At 40.8% G+C, this 23,399-nt stretch overlaps 1 protein-coding gene across 6 annotated transcripts in view; it reads left to right on the forward strand.

Annotated features, from left to right (window-relative positions):
- The window catches only part of LOC109042562 (uncharacterized), an 80,345-nt gene that overhangs the window by 28,733 nt on the left and 28,213 nt on the right, over positions 1-23,399 (forward strand). Inside the window, exons 3-4 of one of the 6 annotated variants that reach the window (XM_019059373.2) lie at positions 8,625-8,682; positions 13,156-13,225. In XM_019059373.2, the coding sequence (XP_018914918.2) occupies positions 8,625-8,682; positions 13,156-13,225 (128 nt within the window). Of the gene's footprint in view, positions 1-8,624; positions 8,683-13,155; positions 13,226-17,310; positions 17,602-17,640; positions 17,657-23,399 lie in introns of those variants that run through there. The other 5 variants (XM_019059374.2, XM_019059378.2, XM_019059375.2 and 2 more) reach the window with 5 other exon arrangements.

Raw genomic sequence — 23,399 nt, forward strand, 5'->3', positions numbered from 1 at the left:
TCGCCTGATAAATCGCAATTCGCTTCATGAACTGGACGTATTTATGCGAAAAGGAGATATGTGGAAGTGGAAAGATGGGGTGTGCTCGTTAGTGGTCGGGCCATAAGAATGAATGGGGAATAATCGTGCGCCAGTGACGTCAGCGGCAATGAGTGCGCACTCTAACGACGGGGAGATGGTCGTCGGGGCGCTGTAACTCGTGAGCCCTGTGCACAAGGCTCTCTTGCCATGCCCGCGGCTCATGAGTTAGCATATTTTGCCGTTTAGCTCCTTTTGATTTAATAGAAAATCCCGCTTCTCAATTTTCTCAAAAGGAGCTATATCCACTTTTACATTGTTTCTTATGACCCAACTAACGAGCACACCCCATCTTTCCACTTGCACATATCTCCTTTTAGCATAAATACGTCCAACTGATCGTGAGTGCGTTTGGAGGCCATGTTCGACGCAAATCCCCGCGAGACAAAAACAAGCGGAAAATTCCAGCAGTAATTTTTGGATAACCGCCATCTTCGCAACTGAGTCATCTCAAAAGAATAAATACAAAAAAATTGTATGTCTCGTACCGCTGCGTTTTTTTTTCAACGCTATTTAAAGGACGCAAAGCCACCGACAACGTATCACTTTCTGCTGTTAGAAATCCCAATATTCTCTCATGTGACGTGACTTACGGAAAAACACAAAAATGGATTTGAAGCAAAGGGAAAAATTGCATAGAGCTACGCCTAGCCAATTTTCACCCAAGTTCTTCGCGCGAAAATGCGTCGTAACATCGTGTTGACAGAATCACGAAAGTTAGACTTTTGCAGCCTTCGATTTCCTTCAGCATTTTATCCTCAACTATGCGGGCACTAAAGTAACGTAGTTAGAGCGCGAAAGCTGCAGAATGCACCCAATAACTGTCCTGGCAAACGCGAAGTTCAGTAATTCATATGTCCTGCAGCCTGATTGGTGAAATTTTGTGTTTGTCGACCGGTTGAGAAAAGATCAGGGAGAATGGAGTTCTGTGATTGGTCGGTGCTCTGAGTTGTGCGTATTGACATGCCCATGAAGGGTGTAATCGACGAGAAGCTAAAAGCACCTCTTGAGTTGCCGATACTTTATCTATCCTTTCAAATCTTACCCTACTCAAATCCTTCCTTTATCAGCACGACAAGACACAAGATTCAGGGCACCGACCAATCACACGTCTTCGTTCTCCTTATATTGTCTTTTCAGATTAACAAACACAACATTTCACCAATTAGGCTGCTGTACAGCTCAAGCAGTTGAAATGAGGCTGAAAATTAATGTAAAGCTGAAAAGATTTTGTACTGACGAACAATCTGAGTGCGATAGTTCCAACCCTTCTAACCGTTGCCTGTTCTTTCCTGTGTTCATTGTATGAAAACTGATTTTTTTGTGATTTGACTTGGAAGTTTCTCACTGTTTAAACTAATGACTGCTGAAAGTTAAAATCTGTCGATCATCCTCATTAAAATCAATTCAAACTGACTTCCGACGTATCTCTGTTGGAGCGAAACTTTACCCGAAAAAGAAACGCAGTTTAAATCGTGTTCCCGTCGCGTCGTGTGAAACAAGGTTTTAGAAATGATGGCAGTTCCATCGATTCGACACTAGTTATCGGTGTAAAAGTTTAATTTTTTTTTTTTTTTTATCACTCATCTCAGAAAGTCCTCCAGGCTGGATCACGAATTCCCGTTTAAAAGTACCGACTTCAAAAAATGGGATTTTTTGTCGTCAAGAGTTAAATTACGCCACATATTGTGCGTCGCGAAACCTCTGCTATCGTGATGGAAGGGGTGAAGGGTTCTGAGCAAAGGCTCACAATCGGACCAGTAACTAGTTTTGTGACTCATCCTCAATAAAACCACGAAAAAAAGTAGAACTTTCCACGATGACGAATTGCAATGGAGGTGCACGGTTTTTGGAATTCATGCCGATTTGCGGTCCAGCTTTAAATCCCATATTCTACAATGATAAAGAAAAGCGGCGTTATGTATGTAAAGAAATAAATATCCTCAGAACACAACGCCAGGTCTTTTAAACTTCAATGCAAATAGTTTGTTGCCAAATAGTGGTTCTACCACAGGAGGGCGGTGTTTAAACGTTTACTTTTTTGGGCAAAAATTCCTTATTTTTAAATGATACCTATTGTGAGAGGAGAGGTAACATGAAGACAACGCTCTTTTCCTCTAGATTCGTTAGGTATCTATTGAAGAGGAAGAGAGGGTGAAAGAGAGAGAGCGGAATAAAACAGGACAAAAAACAAACCACGAGAAACGCAAAAAGGATTTACGTGCTTCCTGGATTTATTTGCGGGAGGAAGTACCGGCAAGTTGATGACGCAAGTATTTCCGCGCCTTTCATGATTCGAGGGAAGGTCTATCCAGGATTGAAGAATTGCCGATGAGCGCGGAATTTTCCACCCAGCGCTTTTCCCAAAACCTGACAGTTTTTCTTCTTATTAGCTGCGAGCTTTTGAAAGCTTCAATCGCACATTTCCTTTATTGGTCAGTAAACCTACCACAAACTAAACGGATTTTGAAACTTTGGAAAAAAAAAAACACACCGAATCTAGAGTCCAGACTCTTAACAACATCAACAAGAAAAAATACTCTTGATTCGATCGGATTTTTGCTTAAATCAAGAACCAAGCCTCTTAATTTGAGCGGATTTCCTTTTGATTTAAGCAAAAATCTGATTGAATCAAGAGTATTTTTTCTTGTCAATGTTTTCAAGAGTCCGGACTCTAGATCCAATGTGTTTTTTTTCCCAGTGAAAGTAGTGTCGATACGTCAGGTTTGTACTTGGTACGCAAAAGTTTCGCTCCGAGGAAAGCGTTGTTATTTTTTCAGTGCGTTCTCAAAGAGGATCGTGCAACCAGGGTTGATAAGCAATCATCCTCTAAAATTATATTCATCCGTCTGCGATAACAACGTTTGTTTTGACGTTGAAATATTACTGGCGCGGAAGCAGCGCAAAAATAACAAGCCGGTAACTGACCTTTGCTCTCCCTCTGACCTTATCCATAGAAAGAGAAATTAATTGCCAGGCATTTGCACGCAAATTCCCTTGGATTTTCGGTCGCGGAGTATTATTGAACATCACGCGAGCTGGTAGTTGGTGCATCGTCGACGATGCCAAACAGAATGGGAAACGCTCTTTTGATCTGACCTCCACGAACTTAATTCCTAGTAACTCTTAGCCACATGTATTTAAGGTGAATTCATAGTTAGCAAATATCGAGGTATGGAACAATTTTGCCAAAATACTAGTCTCTCTTTCAATTTATAACAGAACACGGATCCAGGGGTGCAGAAACTTGACCGGAAAACGGGGCCAACCGGTCGGCCCTAGTCCATTCCCTTGAATTGGGGGGGGGGGGGGGGGGGGGGTGGGGGCTGTGAGGGCGAGAGAAATGGATTTGTTTTTGGCAATGTGGGGAACAAAACCTTCAAGCGCACTGTTTTGAGGCAACCGAACGGTCGATTGCATTACTTTAAGTGTCGGGCAAATCTCTATGAAAACTTGAAATGGGGGAACCTACATTTATTTTGGGGGAACCCTTGAAAAGTCTCTGCCCCCTGTACGGATCTATAGCGCACGAAAATACACAAATAATGAAAGGCAACCGACATTTTGTGTTAATGTGAGAAGTTATAACACGAAGTAACTCGAACGTGCTGATTATATTATTTGGTTAGTTTTTCTTTGGGTTGCATTGACCAAATCTTGCGGTTACATTGATCAAATCTCTCGGTTAAAAATTTACAACGTAGTTAAAAATCAGGCGCGAGACCTCAGGCTCATACTTGGATCACATTGGTATTAGTCCAATGCCTTCTAGACGCAACCTCTGAGTGATATCGAGAGGAAAAAGAGAACGGTAGTTCAGCAGGACACTTTCTTCATCTCCAGACGTCTGAGAGTAACCCACGATGTCGGTCGGTTTAACCAAAAATTTGGTAAATCAGCCAAGTCCTTTTAGTTGAGCTGACAGATAAAAGTAACTCAAAGTTATCCATAAACAGAAATTTTTAACTGTGTACAGTTCAGCTGTTTATTCCCCGAAAAAACCGTTAGTAAAAGCTGAAATAAAGCTTTCGAGTTTCCGCTCGCAAAAAAAAAACTGTTCGGTTTCATTGAACGATTCGGAACGAACGTGTCTCGAATTAACTGTTCGGTTGCAATATTTTCCGCTCGCATTTTAGGATTTGCAAAGTATATTCTCTGGGAATAAACATCTGCAATGTGCCTCTGCAGGTGCAGTGGATGCGTTTTTTGCCAAAAATCTCGATGCTTAATTTTTCCGCAGTGGGTTCACCCTAACCGAATTGCGTTTCAAAATTACAGCGATGCGCGATGGGTCTGAAATATCTAATATGATACACCTGAGTATTACCCTCCTGACTACCCTAAGTACCCTGATTTACCCTCAGCTCGACTGAATTGTCTCAATAAGTGTTACACACGTCTATGTTACTTATATATTTATAATTATTATTTTTTTTTCATAAAATGCCAAGCAAACGGCCTTGTAATTTTTCAGCCGCATTTGCATATTCTCTATGAGTCAAGAGAGATTCGCAGAAACTATTAGAGTATCATGTCGGTAAGTTCTCGGTCGAAATGAGTTGAATATGAGTAGTGAAATAAGTTTTTTTTATAATGTACGATGCAGTCAGGCTGGTTCTACGTATAGCCGCACAGTTTTTTAACTTATAATTTCACACTCTCTTTTCGGGGAAGGAGAAGAAGATTCGTGCACTTACTGCCAACTGCCAGCACGTATTTCAAATTTTTTCATCCTTCTCTCGTTACGTCAAACGTTATTAATGTAGAAACTTCGTCTCACTTCTTCCTCTGACGATTGGAGACTCATGCGAATATAGAATGGCTAATTCTATCGGTGGAATGACACGGAAATGACTTTATTTAATCACTCTTACAGGTGTCGAACATTATTGTAAAGAAATACTTCATTATCACCCGTAGAGTTTGGTGTAGATGGAAACAACAACCAAGGTCTTGTAAATTTTAAATTTATTTTGCCATAAATTTGTAAAAATGAATATGGCCCACATAAATTGAAAATTTATAACACCTTGGTTGTTGCTTTTCAACATACCCGCATACCACACTCATAACAATGATTCAATACAATAGTCCTGTCAAGAAAATAAACGTTTTATTTCGGATTTAGGTATTCTCGTGGCCCACTCGCTGATATACCTAGAAGTTTTCTTGAAACTCCTAATGCACCAATTTTAAGAACGTGGATCACTTCTGATCCATTGTTATGAAGCTATATTACCAAATCAAACAGTAAGAGGGGCAGTAAAACCCTGTCATAGATGGGGTTTGACACGACAGTATGTCAGCACCTACCTTTCGCAGGACATCGCGAAACCGAGTTACTGGACTTATAAAGCTGTGTATATCATTCAAGATGTACGGAGGACTTCTGAATTCACTAAAATCTATGCCACGCCAATCCCAAGTCTTAATTCACGCAAAATTACACACATCCGTAAATTAGGCAACACATATCACGGAGGCGCAGACCGGAGAGACTCGAGTCTTAAAAAAGTTACGTGAGATTTTTTAAAAACTTGAACGAAAATAAAAAATCGTGCGTTAACTTTTCTCTGCTCAACTTTTGAATTGCAAAAAGAATGCGAAACGCATTGCCTCAAGAAAGTTTTGACTACTTTCAGAGTCGCGGCATTATAACGCTGAGCAGCCATTCCAAACAGTTTCCTGGAAATTTTGTAATAACCCCGTATGACAAACACAAAAAACTGTTATGTCATTTTTAGGCACCTGCATGCTTCTTGTGGACGTATTTCTGCCAAACAGAACTACGTGCATTAACACATGAGCCCCAAAACCCATAAGAATAGATGCATAACAGGGCTCACGTCATAATACACATAGTTCCGTTAGGCAGAAATACATCCATGTTATTGTCTTGCGCCTCCCATCCATCCCTCTTTCATATACGTCCTCCCTTGCATTTACACTCCATCCAAATAGCACAGGCTTAAACTTAAGTAATTTTCCGGGTGTGGCATGGCCGCACCGGAAAATTTTGGAAAATGGCTCTTTCTTGGATGCAATTTGAGTCTATTTTCACGCAAAATTCATCCGTATGCTAACTCTATCAATGATCATCGTAAAACATCTCTAATGCTTTCCCTTTTCCCTGTCGCATTATGCAATGATGCTTGCAAAGGTGCCGGCCAGTTTGAAGGCTAATCTATTCTGCAGACTTCCGGGATTCTACTTTAAATCCTTAATAATTTAGTAGCAAGGTTTATGTTAAATGTATGTAAAGCTTTATAATAAAGGAAGGAAGATCAGATTGAGAATGTGCTTCGGGACCTGTACTGCCGTGCTGAGCGAAAACGCCGGATGAGCATTCGAATGATGCCAAATTTCCTCTCGGAAAATTGTAATTTTTGAAAAAAGTTATGAATATTTTTCCTTAAAATTTTCAGACTTTTCAGATCAAAGTACGATCGAAGTCCTCTGAAAAATCGGGAAAGAATTATTCGTAAATATTCCTAAAATTCATGATTTTTCGAAAGAAATTTGGCAACCCCCGATGGCTCATACGGCGTTCTTCCGTAGTACGGCAGTATAACCTGAGTTAACCTACCAAGGCGTCAACGACTTGAAACAATGGACCGCAGTAGACAAGGCTCAAATTTCTGCATTCTGATACACGTTTCATAATCAAAATTTCACGTAAAACACGATGCGCACATCGAAAATTACCGAAATCAACCCGTTATGAAGATATTTAATGATTCTTGATGCGTGAATTCAAACCATCCGCTCATGAAAACTCAATGCTCTACGTGACTCACATCGCGCGCTAAACGTTATCATGACAGTCTGTGCGATATAAAAATCTGGCAATCTTAATCTTGACGCTTTAGCTCAGCTATTGCAAGTTGTTCATAGTTTGAACAGTACATTGTGGGAAATGAACATCGCTTGATTGAGAAGCTTGCTGAAACCGTTGTAGTGCACGATTTGACTCACGTAGAGCTTTGAGTTTCTTGTGAGCGGGCAGTTCAAATTCCTCGTAACCAATGTGAAATATAAACGGTAATATCTTTGTTAGGAGTTGATTTCGGCAATTTTCGTTACGCAAATCGTGTTCTACGTGAAATTCTGGTCAAGAAACATGTATTAGAATGCTTAAATTCGTACCTTGTCTAGTGGTCCATTGCCAAAAATGTTAAGACGCACGCAAAGCAGTGGCGTGGCGTGAATTGCGATATATCGATTGTTGTGCCATTTAAACCTATGAAAAAAGATCGATTATCAGGGTGTTCGCAGCGAACACCTTAGTAATCGATTCTTTATCATAGCTTCAAATGGCGAGATATCGATAATCGATTATTCACGCCACGCCACTGACGCAAAGAAGCCATTCAACTAATGCCCTGAACTTCTACCGCATGGTGGACAATGCTCATTGTTTCGACTTTCCAAGTTACCGCTATCTTTTAATTAACCAACTTGCTGGAAAACGTGCAATAACATACACTGAGCTCGAGGTTACAGTTGATGAATTTTTTCAAAAAAGTAAACAATAAAAGTAATACGTATTTTTTTTTAAGAGTTGGTTGTCTCTCCACCAGGCGCGTTAATTTTGCCAAATCTTAGAGGAGAAAAACCATAAGAGTCGTTGGCAAGAGTCAACATTTGCCTTAAGAGGGACTGAACTTAGAAAATTCTCATAGATTACCTTAAAGTTGATAGATAATAGTTGACTAAAATTACTTTAAAAAATGGTAGACTTTTAAATGCCGGAGTAACTTGACAACCACCCCTACTTTATGAACTAGATTTTGAATGATTTATTTTTTGCTCTAATACATGTTTCTGAACTCACGTACGTCAAATATCCGTTCTTTTCTATTACTATTCAACAATACGTTAAAAAAGCAAAAACACTAAAAAAAACATACCTTTTCAGTAGAATTTTTGTAATTAAGGAGCGAAAACAACGGCAAGGGATCAAGTAGACAAGCGCAATTAAGGCAGGATATTTTCAGCGTTTCTTTTGCTGGATTAACAACGAGTGAAAGATGCAACACCTATAATGCGCGCAACTATTCGTGCTCCCTAGCCGCTCATATTGCCATCAAGATTATTGAAGGCGAACTCGACAGGATGCGAGGCACGTAATTCCGAAGATTAATCAATGTTTGTCTCTCGCCGAGACACCGCGGAAGTGGCATAACGACTGCGCGCAACTATTCGTGCTCCCAAATCGCTCATATTGCCATCACAATAATTGAAGGCGAAATCGACTTTTTATACGCTTCAATGTATGTATGTATAAAACCGCTTTTATAGCGCTCTCCGGCGCTCTGCGACCCTTAGCCGCCAAAGTCCCCTATCCTCCCAAAGCCCTCTTCAGGGAGTTGGCAAACCCTCATTTCTTCTAAAACCCCCTGTCGCCAACCTTTCACTGGGCGTCCCCTTCGTCTCCTCCCAGGAGGAACCCAATCAAACAACTTCTTTGGCAGCCTTCCTTTTACGCTTCAATACTATCCCTATGTGAATTTTTCAAATTGAGTGTACGTTTGTTTTTTTTCCAGACAGCATGTCTTCCATTGGAATTTTGCCGACCTCCCTTAATCACACTGCCAGTGTTGAGTAAGTTTACTCGTTCAACGTGAGTGTGAAAACTGTGCGTAGTAGATTGCGTGTAAATTAAGTAGAGCTGCGTTCTTTGGTCACTTTTTCAAAGTCTTGACGGGACCGCTACTTTCTGTGTTGATGCAGTGCTTTGTTAATTGCTGTCGATGTCCAAGCTTATTGTTTGATTTCTTGTAGATTTGTCATCCCAGGGCTTGAATTTTGTGTGCATTTGACTGTGCTTAAATTGGTTTTCAATTTTCTTTATGACAGGTTGGCAGGGAAGTTTTAGCTCATCGACGAGTGTTGCACTACCGTGCGTAAGTGCCAACGATTTCCGGTCTCTGTGCGTAGTGTGTGACGATCTGTGTGACGTTTCATGTGGTAGGGTAAAAAATCACTTAACTGAGATAGATACGTATTTTAAAAAAAAGGAAAAAAGAAGAGGGGAAAACGCGGCGCTCGCAGCATTTTCAATCCATGTTTGCTACTTTTAGAGGCGTAGATTGACTCATGTGGCGTGCAATATGCTCGGTAATGTATTGCTCAATGCTTTATAATTAGTGCCCTTTTTTTATCTTCGCTCAGAAGAGAAAAAGTATAGTCCTTCGAATCCATTTTTGCCAGTTACAATGAGCCTTAAATTCACTAATGCGAATAATGACGTGTGCATTTTCCCGCTATCCATTTGCCAATCCCTTAAATGCATTTTTTATACATTCTGCAGGATGAAAAAACGTAATAATGAATTTTCAGAAATTTCCAGAATTTTCTGAGAAACTGGATAGCAGAGTCTTCCTTTGATTGCTGAATTTCATCCATCTCGACTCGTTAGCTTTTATGAGTGGAGTGCACTTCTAATCTGCTGTGCTAAGGAAAAACGTCGCATGAACCTTCAGACGTCGCCAAATTTCCCCCAATAAAAAGCAAATTCACTGCGAAAATTGTGAATATTTGTTTCCAAAATTTTCACACTATGTTTTACGCAATTTAATCTAAAATGTCTGAAAGTTTCAAGGAAAAATATGCATGAATTTCGTCAAAAATACATGTTTTATCGAAGGAAATTTGGCAACTCTCGAATGTTCATGTGGCGCTCTTCCTTAGCATGGCAGTCATGTTCGACGATTCTAAAATCGGACACATATTTTCTAAGTGGTCAAGTAATAATCTTAGTGGAAAAGAACACAATAATATGGGAAACCAAGGCTAGAAAACAAACAAAATGCCCGGAACGGTTTGGGGTGTAGTTTCAACCCTCCCCCCCTTTAAATATTTTGCCATTTGATTCGGCCGTTCGTGGAAGTGTAAAATGAGACAAGGGAAGGCATTCATTAGCGCATAGACGAATGAGCGGATATTTATTCCGCCGCCCGTTTGGGATGCACAGTATCAAATCCGATTAATTGAGCTTAACGAAAATGTATTATTCCCCAGCGTTTCGTTGGTATAATGTGTGTTTTTAGGGTACTGAATAAACTAGATAATCAGATCTTAAATTTGGTAACAGCTCCTTAATAATTCACCCTCGCACCAGCTTAATGCCGTTTTAAAAATGACGCGGTAAAGTCGTCAAGTTTTGGAAATGTCGAAGAATGTCCAATCAAATACCTGGAAAATTCAGAGAGAAAATTACAGCGATAAGTAAAGAAGAAAAAATCCCACTAGTAATAATAATTTTTGATATTTTCGGAAAATTGACGCAATAAATAGGGAATTGTCGGGATGAATTTTGTTTGTAGAGGTTTTCTCTTCTACTCTCCAACTGGAAATCTAGGACGGCCAGAAAAAATGCTATCAATATTAGTGAAAAACAAAATGTGGAAGGGAGGAATTTTTGAATTTCCTGCGCGAGCTGCATTTAAAAAACGCCGCAATTAGCTACGTGTTATTTTTTTATTTCAAATTTAGGGGGCGCATCCACCTTGTAATGAAAGAAAATAAAAATAACGTCATCAGAGTCCTACCGTGGCCGTCACGAAAAGTCGTACTGAACTTCTTTTGGCTCTGTGGGGAAAATTGAAAATTCCTTAAAAAAAAAAAAAAAAAAAAAAAAAAAAAAAAAAAAAAAAAAAAAAAAATTGAAAAAAAGTGCCCTTTGGGATGTTCATTTGCTCTATAAACTCGGCTGAAGGAATAGATTTCCATCATCAGTTTGTGCTCATCTACCTTGATTTTTACCGTATTGTTTAGGTCCGGTAAATAATTATCATTTTTGTAACACTGATTCGACGATGCTACGGAACCTAACAGACGCTGTTAAGGTGCGGACTGTGCCGTGCCACATCGGAATTGCTTCAAAGGTCACTCTTGTCGTCGATCTTCCGACGTAATGGCGCATCTCGATGCCCGCACGAGACCCAGAAAGCATGGATTTATATGCAAAACAGGGCTCACGTGGAAATCGAGACACGCCCTTACGCCAGACGGGCGACGATTCATGTGGCTGCGTGGTCGAGGCAAGTCAACAACCTTGAATGCGCCTAGGCCCCATCTCCGAATTCCTACCATATGGTGTTAGCCTAAACCTTCATTCATTGTTGCAATATTTTAACCAGAAAGCAAGCCAATATATTCAAATGCGAATGAAAATATCAATAATATGAATTTATTTTTGCGTGTGCATTATTTATGTATTTTATTTAGCCGTTGCATGTTTCTTGCCGAAGAATCAACTTTGTACTGACTTTCTGCCACAGTTCAAAACAGATGCTCGCTCCACCCACTGCAATTTTTTACAGTGTGCCCAAAAGTTACGCATCACCCGTCGTAATTTTTTCTTGATTCCGCAGGGTGATCCATAAGTCTCGCACCAATAGTATGTACCAGGCATTATTCTGCAGCTTTTGCACAAATTGATATAGAGCCTTGAATTTCTGTGAATGCTCCTAGGTCAGAGGAAACGACTCCGAGGGACCACTCTCCTGAAGAAGCTCAAGAACCCGAAAAAGAGTTGCGGTAGTCGTGCGAGAATTTTTGATCGTCCTGTGTTATCGACTTGCGCAGTTTTGGGATTTTCATGGGAACATTTTTTGGGTCAATTCTCGGGTCGGTAAAAGGGTGACGGGAGGCGAAGGGGCAACCAGAATATATCAAAAGCACAACCATATCATCTTCCGGCGTATCATTAGCATGATAAATGAACTCCATTTTGTAATAAGAAACTAAAAATGTCTGACCCATCCGTATAAAAGCGCACCAATCTGCAAAGAGAAACCAAAGGCACATTCGGTGTTTCTAAAGTGAGCCAAGAATCGCACTTCATTATCGCAAAATGTAGTCCAAATAATCGATCCTATCGCAAATTCGTAACTCATCGCATTTAGGCCCATCGAAATTTTAAAACTTCGAACTTTTGGGGGTCAAGCTTGTGGTAAGAGCAACGGAGACAGATTTCTGGATGAAGTCGGCAGGAATTTCCACTGAGATCGCGTACGTAATGACAGAGTGCGTCAGATCATGGAAAGTCGAAAATGACATCGTATTCGACGTCATGACCAAACAGCTTGTCTGGTACGATCATGTCAACAAGATGACGGATCAGAGACTGTGAAAGAAGATGCTTGATTGGGTTCCTCCCGGGAGGAGACGAAGGGGACAGCTAGTGAAAGGGTGACGACAGGAGGTTTTAAATGAAATTAGCACACACCCCCTGAACTCCCGTGAAACTCCCTGACAGGCTGTGGAAGGACCGGGTACCGTGGCGGTTTGGCGTCGTAGATTGCCATAGAACGCTTGAAAGCGACTCTTATGTAAAACTTTTTCACAACCACTTCTCCAACAAAAACTTGAAGCTCTTTTGTTAATCTTTAATTCAAGATGACGGCATAATGGCGATCAAATTGTTGAAACTTTCATCGTCCGCCATTTGTAAAAAAAAATGAACAAAAAAAGTAATACACTTTGTGCTATTTTTATTATGTTCTTTAGAATTGTGACTAACCTAAGACTTGGAATAGGCTCAAGGGAAAGTAGACCCCTTTTTCCTCATAGGTGGAAAATTTATACCTCACAAAAAACGTAATTTTTTGTGATTTTTAGGAATGTTTTAACGTCAAAGCGAATTTCCCCTTCCTTCATGACAAATGTCTGCCTACGTTAATGGTCTGTCTTTCAAAGTTTCCAGCTGTCTGGACTACTGAGACAGTCAGGGAAATTCATGGAATCCATAAGAAAAGTTCGCAAATAGCTTTTAGGGGAAGTCAAAAGGAAAAAAATGGAAGAAAAAAAGGAAGTGGAAGTTTTGTTCAAAGGTCAGAGAAAGTCAGATACTTCTGAAATTTTTGGATTAGGAAAAGGCAAAAAAAAAAAAGTCGGGTAATCGGGTAATGAAAAAATTATGGAAAACCTATTTTTTCTGTGAACGTTTCTTTTATGAATAGTAATTTCTTTTAAATTATCATTTTATCTTTTAAAAGTGAGGAGTGCGAGCTTCATCCGATATTTTTGTTCAATTTTCTTATTTATTGCATTTTTTTTCTGTTTGCGCAGGTCAGTGCCATTGATGACCTCTGAATCGAGCATGTATAGTCCCTCACATTATTCACCGGATCGCTCAATGGTAAGTGTCCTGTTTTTGCTCACAATTAGTTCGGCGTGTTCAATGCATCAATTCGTCGTGATAGCTGTACCTTAGGGATACAGTTGGACTGCATTTTGCAATTAGCAACTATAATCTCCGGCTCAGTCTAGAAACAACGTATGCGCCATTAGTTCCCCTGTACATACAAGTGTTTTTGCGGATGAGCCAGAAATTGTAGTCCCTGTTTGCAGAATTTAGTCCAGTTTATATGTATACAATAATTCACGAGAAGTGCGCGGTTCTGAGTAACTTTCGACAGTTTCGACGTATAAACTCCTGTTCACTCGAACGATGGCTCACAGAACTTTCAGCTGCGCACCATTTTTCGGCCCTTTTTTGTGCGCAGACGGAACAAGTTTTAACTCAGCTTTAACTTCATTCCGCCAAAGTTCCGAGAGCTCTGCGCATGTGCACAAAGCTCCAGGAAAATCACGTGAAAATGTAAGAATTATTTTGGAAAAAACAACGATTAGGGGACTATAACATCGATTGATAGGATTCTAATTTCACAGCATTCTCTCAAAAAGTTAGGACATTTTGAAAAAAAATTTAGAAGTGTCTCTTTGAAATTTTACGTTGGTAGCCGAAAAGTTTCCTAGCCGTCTCACCCTTTTTTTTATTTTATTTTATTTATTTATTCATTTTATTTTTTTATATCTATATACTTAATGTCCTAACTTTAAATTTACGAGAAACATGATATCCATTCCTATCGCGGGGAAAGATAGAAATATAGGATTTCCTCTCCCTTTGAAAGAGGTGTGTCAGAAACGAAGTGACTGAAAAGTAAAATCCGTCACGTAAGATCCGTTTCAACTCCATATGAAGAGTTGAGCCCGTTCGGTGAGAGCGAAACTAACTCCGTTAAAATAACTAAATTGAAAACTATTTCAATTATGCTTTGGTAAAAAAAAACACACATTGGATCTAGAGTCCAGACTCTCGAAAACATTGACAAGAAAACGGACTCTTGATTCAATCAGATTCAAGCTTAAATCAAAAGGAAATCCGCTCAAATTAAGATGCTTGGTTCTTGATTTAAGCTTAAATCTGATTGAATCAAGAGTCCATTTACTTGTCAATGTTTTCAAGAGTCTGGACTCTAGATCCAATGTGTTTTTTTTTACCAGTGTGTCTTCTTAACCACCTGTCATACCTTCAATTGAGATGTTGCATGTGTGAGGGATTTGCGATTTGACTATTGATTCTTATGTAAAAGTTCGCGAGAAACACGATGGTGCCACTGGTTTTCTCTGAAATCATCTCCCAAGCTCAAAAAAAGCTCTCAAAGAGAGGCCAAAATGGAGGGGATATCCCACCCTACCCTGAGAGTCCACTTCTACATCAAGACAAACTCTCCATGCAAAGATAGGGAGCAAATACATTAGCAAGGTTGTCGTGTTTTCAGTCTTGGGGTCCCCAAATAAAGTGGCAACCCTGCTAATGTATTTGCTCCCTATCTTCGCATGGAGAGTTTGTCTTGATGTAGACGTGCACTTTCATAGCGTGGGATATCCCCTCCATTTGGCCTCAACTTGAGAGTTTTTTTTTTGAGCTTGGGAGATGATTTCAGAGAACACCAGTGGCACCATCGTGTTTCTCGCGAACTTTGACATAAGAATCAATGGTCAAATCGCAAATCCCTCACACATGCAACATCTCCATTGTCAGGGAATCTCACCAAAATGTGTCCGAGAAATGTCAGGGAATTTCATTTTCTAAATCCTGTGGCAACCTTGTAATGAGTTATGAGAACATTACCGAATTGACGGAAAACTGAAGCGCAAACGTCATGTATCACCCTCAGTAATTAATTTATATGTAGAGCATTTAACAGCGGATTAAAGCGGGCCCCCCCTGCGTGGGACAGCGGGTCCCACGCACCTCATTTTCCGCGAATAATTTTTTCCCTCGCCGTCGATGCAATCATAGTCGGGAGGAAAAAGATGATTGGAAAGTGAAAAAAGTCATAACGGGGGCATCGCCGAGCAAACGGCAGACGAGGGAAAGTCAAGCGCAAGGTTCATGGAACGCCCATAATATTTGATAGCACGTACTCGCCCAGCGGGACTAGACGGAATCCATATTTCAGCCTGAATAATAATTGCAGGCGCAGTGATGCAGCTACAACTCCCCACTGCAATACAAGCGCCCCCCTCTCCTCCCCACGCCATCTCCCCAATCCTCGGAAAATCCTTTCGACGCTCTCCTCCCCCCACCCCCCACTCCCGTTTTATTCAGCGGGAAGTTAGCACCGGAAGAGTTAGGGGGCTGCCTGTGGGGGCGGGGGGCAAGGGGGTACAGCTTTCCTTTTTCGCAATACCGCGCCATCACCACCACTATAGTCTAGGTCACTTACACCCATCGTCAGCCCCTCCAACCCCTCTTCCATCCCCAGTTTTGACGTGATCCGGAGCGAGCGCAGTTCTCGGCAGCCCCCCCCCCCTGGCCCCCCTCCTCACCCCCGTTGAACGGTGACCTTGAGCTTTGATCTTGCTTCCGATCGGTTCCATTGTTGCAAAATGGTCTCCAGAAGATATTTCAGGTGGATTGCATTCTGCAGAAAGGGACTAGAAATTAATTTTGTTTAACAATTTGCAGCTCGTGATTTGGTTGACATAAATCGTCGAATGGGTTGATTCGACCTAGAGCACCGATTCAGGGAGAGTGCGGGCATGTAGGTAATTTTGAGGTTAGGTGATGGAGCTCTTAAAGGGCCCAAAAAAGCAGCCAATTTTTGCATGCCTGTTTCTAAAATGAGCCAGAAATATTGGTTCCATTTCGCAGAATGTGGACGGTTTAAATTTTAACGGAGGCACTTAGCAACTTTTTCTAACCTTTAGAGGACCACGATGTGCGCGTTTTCTGTGAAATTTCTAGTCACTTTTTCTAACCTTTAGAGAACCGCAATGTGCGCACTTCTTGTGAAATTTTTTAAGTGTGACATTTCGGATGGAAAAATTGGTCATTTTTTTCTAAATCTGAGACAACCGCCAAAAAAACAGAACGAGCATTAGCGTGACGAATTTTTTTGAGCTGAAGCTCAAATGACAACTTAGAACCATCGTGATCACTTAGACCTGAAAAGTATTGCAGTCAAGGTCTACATTATTTTGTGGATTTCCTAGATGGAAAATAAACTTGTGCTTTTTCGATCCGAATTCAATTTCATCATTATAAAACCCATTTGGATCCATGCTCGCGCGATCCTAACTTTTTAAAGACTTTTGAAATGATTTTCTGGGAAATACAATTTACTGTGAAAGGAAGCAATTATGAAATTAAGAAATTTTTATAAATCTTGATAAAGACCTCGATGAAGAACGTTTCCGCGAGTGAAATCATACGGATTTTTTCAGATTAAGTCCATTATTTAAAAAAAATGTTATGTGGTAAGGAGGAGTAAATAATTCTTTCTTAGTTCTCCAATTTTTAATTTTTCCCGATTTCTTTTCATTTACTTGGATGCGGCGAAAACAGCACGATTTAACGGCGTGATTATCTCAGTTTCGTCAAAAAATCGACCTGTGCCTTTTTGACCCTCACACTGCCGTGCTAAGGAAGAACGCCGTATAAACCTTCGTGCGTTGCCAAATTTCTTTTGATAAAATACGAATTTTCAGAGTAACTTGTGAAAATTTTCCGTCCGATTTTTCAAGGAATTTTCTTCGCAATGTGATCTAAAGTATTGGAGTATTTCAGGTAGAAACGTTTATTATTTGCCTCAAAAATTAATGTTTTAGGAGGAGAAATTTGGCAACCCTCGGATGCTCATACGGCGTTTTTCCTTGCAGTTTCGTTGAGTTCATACCTCTAAATCCTCCCAGCAGTAAATTGAGATTCCCCCGCTTTTTAAGCGGTCGACTCGGCAAGTACTCGTTGGTTGTCGGCGGGCGAAGAGGGGTGCGAGAGGGGGGCAGCGAGAAACTACCCCCGTGCGCAGGTCCCTCTGCAACTTTGATCCGCCAAGCCCAGGGCCTCCTGCATCCCCTACTCCCGCCGCCCCCTGCCACCCCCCTTGCCGCCCCCCGCGAAAGCTTCCGTATGACCTTTATACGCAGCGCCCATCAGTTACTCAGGGCTCGTCTTCCATTTTGTGTGCGACGATTCGAATCCTCCACGTCGGTTCCCTCAATTCAGGGTCCTCAGGCCGTGGTATCGACCCCCGGCGGGTAGTCCTAAACTCGATGCAGTGAAATATTTCAGTGTTCAGTGCGGAATAGTTCTAGCGTCTTCTGAACAGTGCGTCGAGCCTGGATAATTCGAACGTTTCCTCGTGGTCGACTTCTCGAAGGGAACGCGCCGTTTTCGGAAAATGTGTCTCCTTTCGGACTGTCAGTGAAATGTTGTGGAATGTATGTTCGCAGCTGAGATATCATTTACCTAATATAAATAGAAGTCCCTTACCGGGTATAATAAATTTGAATTGATCTGGAAAAAACCACCCTTACATAATTTTCTGGGCAAACTTTTGAAGAGGGCTCGAATAAGTGGTACTAGTCGAGAGAACCACTCCCCAGATTTTTCCCAACAGTGATGTGTCAAGGAAGAAGGAAGTTATAATTCGCAACTCAAAATTTCGTTTTTTGATATCCGGAATATGTATAAAAACAAGCATGCAAGAAAATATTACCCTTCTACTTGGCCGTATGTCCTTCAGTCAAGCATTGTGTGTCTTGTCCATGTCTCATCTCTCATAGGGGCCTTTTTGAATAACTGAGCGTTCTTGGTAGTAAAATTAACTCCCCCATGAAGTTAAAGCAACAGCTCGAATTGGTTAGAGATGTTTTTTCCCAGATCAAATCACCAATTTCAAGTCCCGGATCTGCCACTTTCTTGAAGGCGTAGCGCTAATTTTCTCAGGAATCAGTACCTCATCTTTTTTTACTGGCAGAATACAAGCCTCATAAGGATCAACACTTAGGAAACATCCAACCCCTCTCCCAGCAGAAGTTGAAAATACAAAAGAAGCTGTGAAATTAAAGTTCTTTTGGAAATGAGAGATCGTAATTGACCCAGAGCCCTTGAGAAACATCATTGAAAGTGAAATTCAATCGAATTGCAAGTCAGGCTCTTGTCGCGTTTGGAAAGTCTGCGTGCGGGTGTTATTCATTTCAAAAGTCCACGTGTTGAACACAGGACAAGTCGATCATCCTATAGACTTTAATTTTAATCGATTAAGTCTCGCCGATCTGTGGGCTGATCATTGAAATTGATAGACAAAGAAGTCATAGGGAGTACGGAGCGATCTCATTGGTTGAAACGGGTGGTTCTTTTAGACTAAGGGGGAAATAATTTACTAACTGCAGGGTCTAGTTAGTCTGTCCGTTAGTTAGTCCATTACTGAACTGCTTTGTCCATTCATTCCAACCATCCACTTCCACCGGTAGGACCGCTTCATTTACCCTATGGCTTCGCTGTTTGTAACTTTGTCTATAAATTTCAATAATCGGGCTAATGCTGGACAGTGATAGTTTAAAGAAATTAAGAAATTCGATAAATTTGAGTTTTCCTCAGGCCCAGGCTTGTAGCTTTGCAACTTAAATAGTTCGTTCGCTCTTCCATTTGTTCGCTCCCTCGGAAAATGCTCAAGTTACAGACTGTAGGTACTTTTTGCCCCACCTGGCGCTCAGGTCGATGTCGTTTTAATTGATTGAGACGTCAACTCCTCCCCACTCCCTTTATCCTCCCTTTACCCTCCCCTATGGCTAATGCTCCCTTCCGTATTGCCCACACCCTATTCCCACTCATCTAGATTACTTGTATACATTGTATACATCGTCAACATTGATGTCATCTACGGCAGTTTTCGAACCCTTTTAGAAAGTTGTTCTTTTAATGTGCATATACACCATATGACCTGTCATTTTAAATGCGGACCCTTAAATCAAATGAACACCATCATCGGTGTATTTAAGGGAAGTGCGGAGAAGGAATAAAGAATGAGGTTTGCAGGCGGAAAAAATGTAGTGTTTTCCCCTTCTCGTTCGATAGAACTGCATCCGTTCACGACGATAAACGCAACATTCAGGAGTGATGACTTTGGCTTTAGTCCATTTTCAACGCTCGAGGAGTTTACAAGTAGCGGCTGAACTATGACAATAAATTGACTGCATTTTGCAATAAGGAACTACTATCTCTGGCTCATCTATGAGAGGAGAAAAAAGTTTTCCCATCTCTAAAAAAACTATTGGCACATGCATTGTTCTAAAACGAGCCAGTAGCAGTTCCTTATTGCAAAATGTGGTCCAAATAGTCCTTAAGGTAGCGTCGGGTGAAAACCATCGTTCACGGCAAGGCATTTTCTTTTAGAGGGAGATCCAGGATGAAAAAGCCATTTCTTTGTTTCGTCGGAAGCCTATATTTATAGTAAAATAAATTATTCTTTTCTTCAGTATGTATCGGAAACGAGGTTAAAAACCAAGATAGACATTTGGAAATTATTATTTTTGATGAAAAACATTACTTGCAGCAAAAATGTTTTTGAAAGAAGCAGACAATTTAATGTCCGTGACGAGAAACAACGGAAATTACTTCTAAAATTGTCACAAAAATATTTTATTGGACTTCGGTTATACCAACTTTGCGTTATATTAAACCCTCATGAACTTGGATTTTTTTTTAGGATCAATATTTGATGAGAAAATTGAATTTTAAAATTGTTTCTCGAAGTGCATATCCGAAACGTTCAACGTCCGTGATGCTCCATTTTTCAGTTTATCTCTCTCTCTTTCTCCCTCTCCCCTCTCTCTAAGCATTATATTGTATTAAATGAAACTTTGTGTGAAACTAAAATGTAATGGCCGTGACAGAAAATAAAGTCCCGTAGTTGGGTCGCACATTTTCGGATTCACCGTCCGAAAGCTTCAGAGATCCATATAACCTGAACTTCAGGTCTCATGCAGAAAGTTTTTTTTTCCGTGCATGTAAGGTTTATTCGGAGCACCTGAGAGTTTCGATTTATTCCAGAAAGAATGATGTAAGTAGGTACTCTCTCCCCTTAAAGCTGTCCCAGCGGTCATGTCAGTGCGGCTATCGTGCAAGTTAAGATTTTAATTGCCTAGCTAAAACTTTGCAGGCAACCGAGCTTCTTTCTTACTTCCGCCCCTCGATGCAGCATGTTTTTGAGCGCCTTGAAGTCTTACAAGTTCTCAGCGTTTATGCAATCGACCATAGGGCAAGCAACGAGTTTTCATCTGCCGGCTTATCAGCGTGACCTAGAGAGCGAATATGAATATGGCGTGTCTTGATATTTTGACAATATCAATTTATCGGTCAGTTAGCGAATTTTGACGGTAATGCTAAATTGAAGATCCACCTTATCATCGATCCCAGTATTTTGGCGATTTAACAATTTTCGTCTTTCTTTGCTACTGTCCACGACCTAAGTGACAAAATTTGGCGTTTCCCTTTCGAAAGAACGTAACTGCATTTCAATATTGATAAAATTCCCCTCGCAATTTGCATTCTCACCGGAAAAATGTTGAGCATTTCTAACTGGAATTTCCACCGATTATTTCCATAATATTTTGTGAAAATCAGAAATATTTTGGATAAAAATTGCCTAGATACATTCTTCCTCGAAGTTCAATTCGACGTATTTCTATCAAACGGAACTGTGTGCATTAAGACATGAGCCCTGAGACCCATAAGAATATTTGCATAACAGGGCTCACGTCAGAATGCACGTAGTTCCGTTTGATAGAAATACGTCAAATTGTGTGAGTCAATTTTGCATTCTTGGAATAGAGTTATACGTTCCTTCGACGACAAACAACGAAAAGTCGCGGAATCAATCAGGCAAAATATCGGTAGCTAAAATGCCGAAACGTCGTTTCTCCATTGCGGCGTTTCAAAATTTCAGCATCAGGAAAAAACATCAGGGACTGTCCAATTCTGACTTTACGCGAACTTATTGTTAGTATGGGACCAACATGAAATGCATATTTTTACTCGGTCTCGTGAGGTGAATGCTTGAAAAAATGGTCAAAAGGTGTCTTATAGAAATTATTTCCTTAGCCGTCACTTTCGATTAACGGCGAGAAATGAAGACATTCAGTTTGATAAAATGAGTAATCATCGAGGAAAAGGAGTTTTTCCAGAATAGTTTCTTCTTCAGCTGGAAGCCAGGAAGTTTTCTCCGTTTCCTTCCCAATACGTCATCGCCAAGTGGAGTTAAAACATCTCATCTGTGCCCGCAGATAGTCCTGTGAAGTCAAGCGATTTCTCACTACCAGTCAACTGTGCAAAACCACGGCCGGATTCGGGAATCTCTGCTCATTAGGCATCATTTCTGGTGTCTCAAGTCTGCTCCTCTTTACTCCGGCGAAAAAATCAACGCTGCTTTCTCTGTAATCCATCTGTCTATAGACGTTCACAATTATTTGTCAGGTCATTTTAAGCGCTCAGCCCAGTGCTCCTATTCCATGTCCGTCAAAAGTTACGGGATTCGGAACTTTTTTGTTCCAATTTCTCCCACTCCACGACCGTCAAAAGTTCCGGGGTTCCATCTAGATTTATTAAAAAGTTCCGAAAAATTCAAAAGCTCCGGAACATTTTGAGAATTTCAAAAGTCCCGGGAAAAATTCAGAAAAACCTAAAAAGTTCCGGAATTTGGAACTAGTTCCGGGAAATGTTAGCACTGGCTCAGCCGATTGGGAGCGCTTCTTGATTTCTGATTCAAAAGGAGGGATGAGAGGTTGTCTTACGCGTGTCTTAAGTGAAGAAGGTCCAAAAGTCCGCCATAGTACCTAAACGGCTCCTTCAGCGGGAAAATCGGCGGGGAATATTGTTAAATCATACATTTTTCTCTTATGGGGCACGTACATCCCTCATAAATGCGGGAATGAAAACTCCAATAGGCTCGTTAACGAGGTGGACGTGCGAGTGCTGAGGCAATAAAAGCGGGTGAACTGGATTTGCACCTATATTATAGGTGGATTGCGATTCTCAGGGCGAACGCTCCGATAGGGGCACCTAGTTTAACAGGATCAATGGGTTGCGCTGGAGACATCGCCATTACTCGTTCAAGCATATTCATTCATTGTTGTGTTTCTCGCGGAATGACCTCTCGTATCTCATCCCTCATTCAATCGACCAACACCCCCTTCCCCCCTTTTTTCATCGGTGTGTCTATCGATCATCTCTCGAACTTGTCAAATGTTGCCCGAGCATTATCTATAAACCATATGAGTAGCACATCATCGTTCGCAAACAGTAGAGGAAAGATTCGTGCCATTAACAATATGGCCAGAATTGCCTTGCATTAATATTCCTTAGGCCGGCAAAAAAATCGCTGCATCAAGGAACTGTGCATTACGCTAAGTATTTAATTCGTAATAACAGAAGTTTCTTTGTCGCAACGCAATATTTCTTGTTTTCGCCACTGAAAAAATACATCGCACACAGCGAATAGACTTTCGTTTTCACGAGCAAAATACTCTGCGCATTAAGCCGTTTCGTTGACGCAAAAAAGTCCCTTCTCGACTGAACGAAAAACGACTAGGGGCTGTCCATAAGTCACGCCAAACATATTTTTCAATTTTTCGACCCGACCCCCCCCCCCCCCCCCCACATATCCAACCGTCATTTAATGCAAGAGCAGCCCCCCCCCTCTAAAATTAATTACGTCATCCTTGCGTACCCTCCATGTTGTGTTCTTTTAAAAAGGAAAAGAATTGCGGTCACAATACATATGTTACTAGCTGAAAAATTAAACAACGCAAACTTTATTGTTTTGAGAAAAATTAGAATTAACTATTCAAAAATCGTAGAAATTGAGTTAAAAATGAAATAAAAACCAAATTTTGGTCCTCAGGAAAGCTTACGTCATCCTTAGATTGACCCCTCCCCCCTACTTGGGTGACGTAATTTTTGGACAGCCCCTTAGAGAAACGTTGCTCTTTGTCATAATGAATCCAATTTTTCTGTGGCGAGGTCAGTGAAGGCGAGGTAAAAAGAAAAAAATTAATTAGCATCCATTACTTAAAGTTAAAAATGCTGGCAAAAATAATTTTGACAATGAACCATGAATGTAAAATTCTGTCAATTAAGGTAGGAGCCTCTCCAAAAGTTACGTCCGGCTACACGTTCCAGCACTGACATGACATTATAATTGATGTAGGAGACCACCTAGATTCTGCTGTGCCTCCAC

Source organism: Bemisia tabaci, chromosome 4 (assembly GCF_918797505.1).
Source record: "Bemisia tabaci chromosome 4, PGI_BMITA_v3".
Taxonomy (NCBI): Eukaryota; Metazoa; Arthropoda; class Insecta; order Hemiptera; family Aleyrodidae; genus Bemisia; species Bemisia tabaci.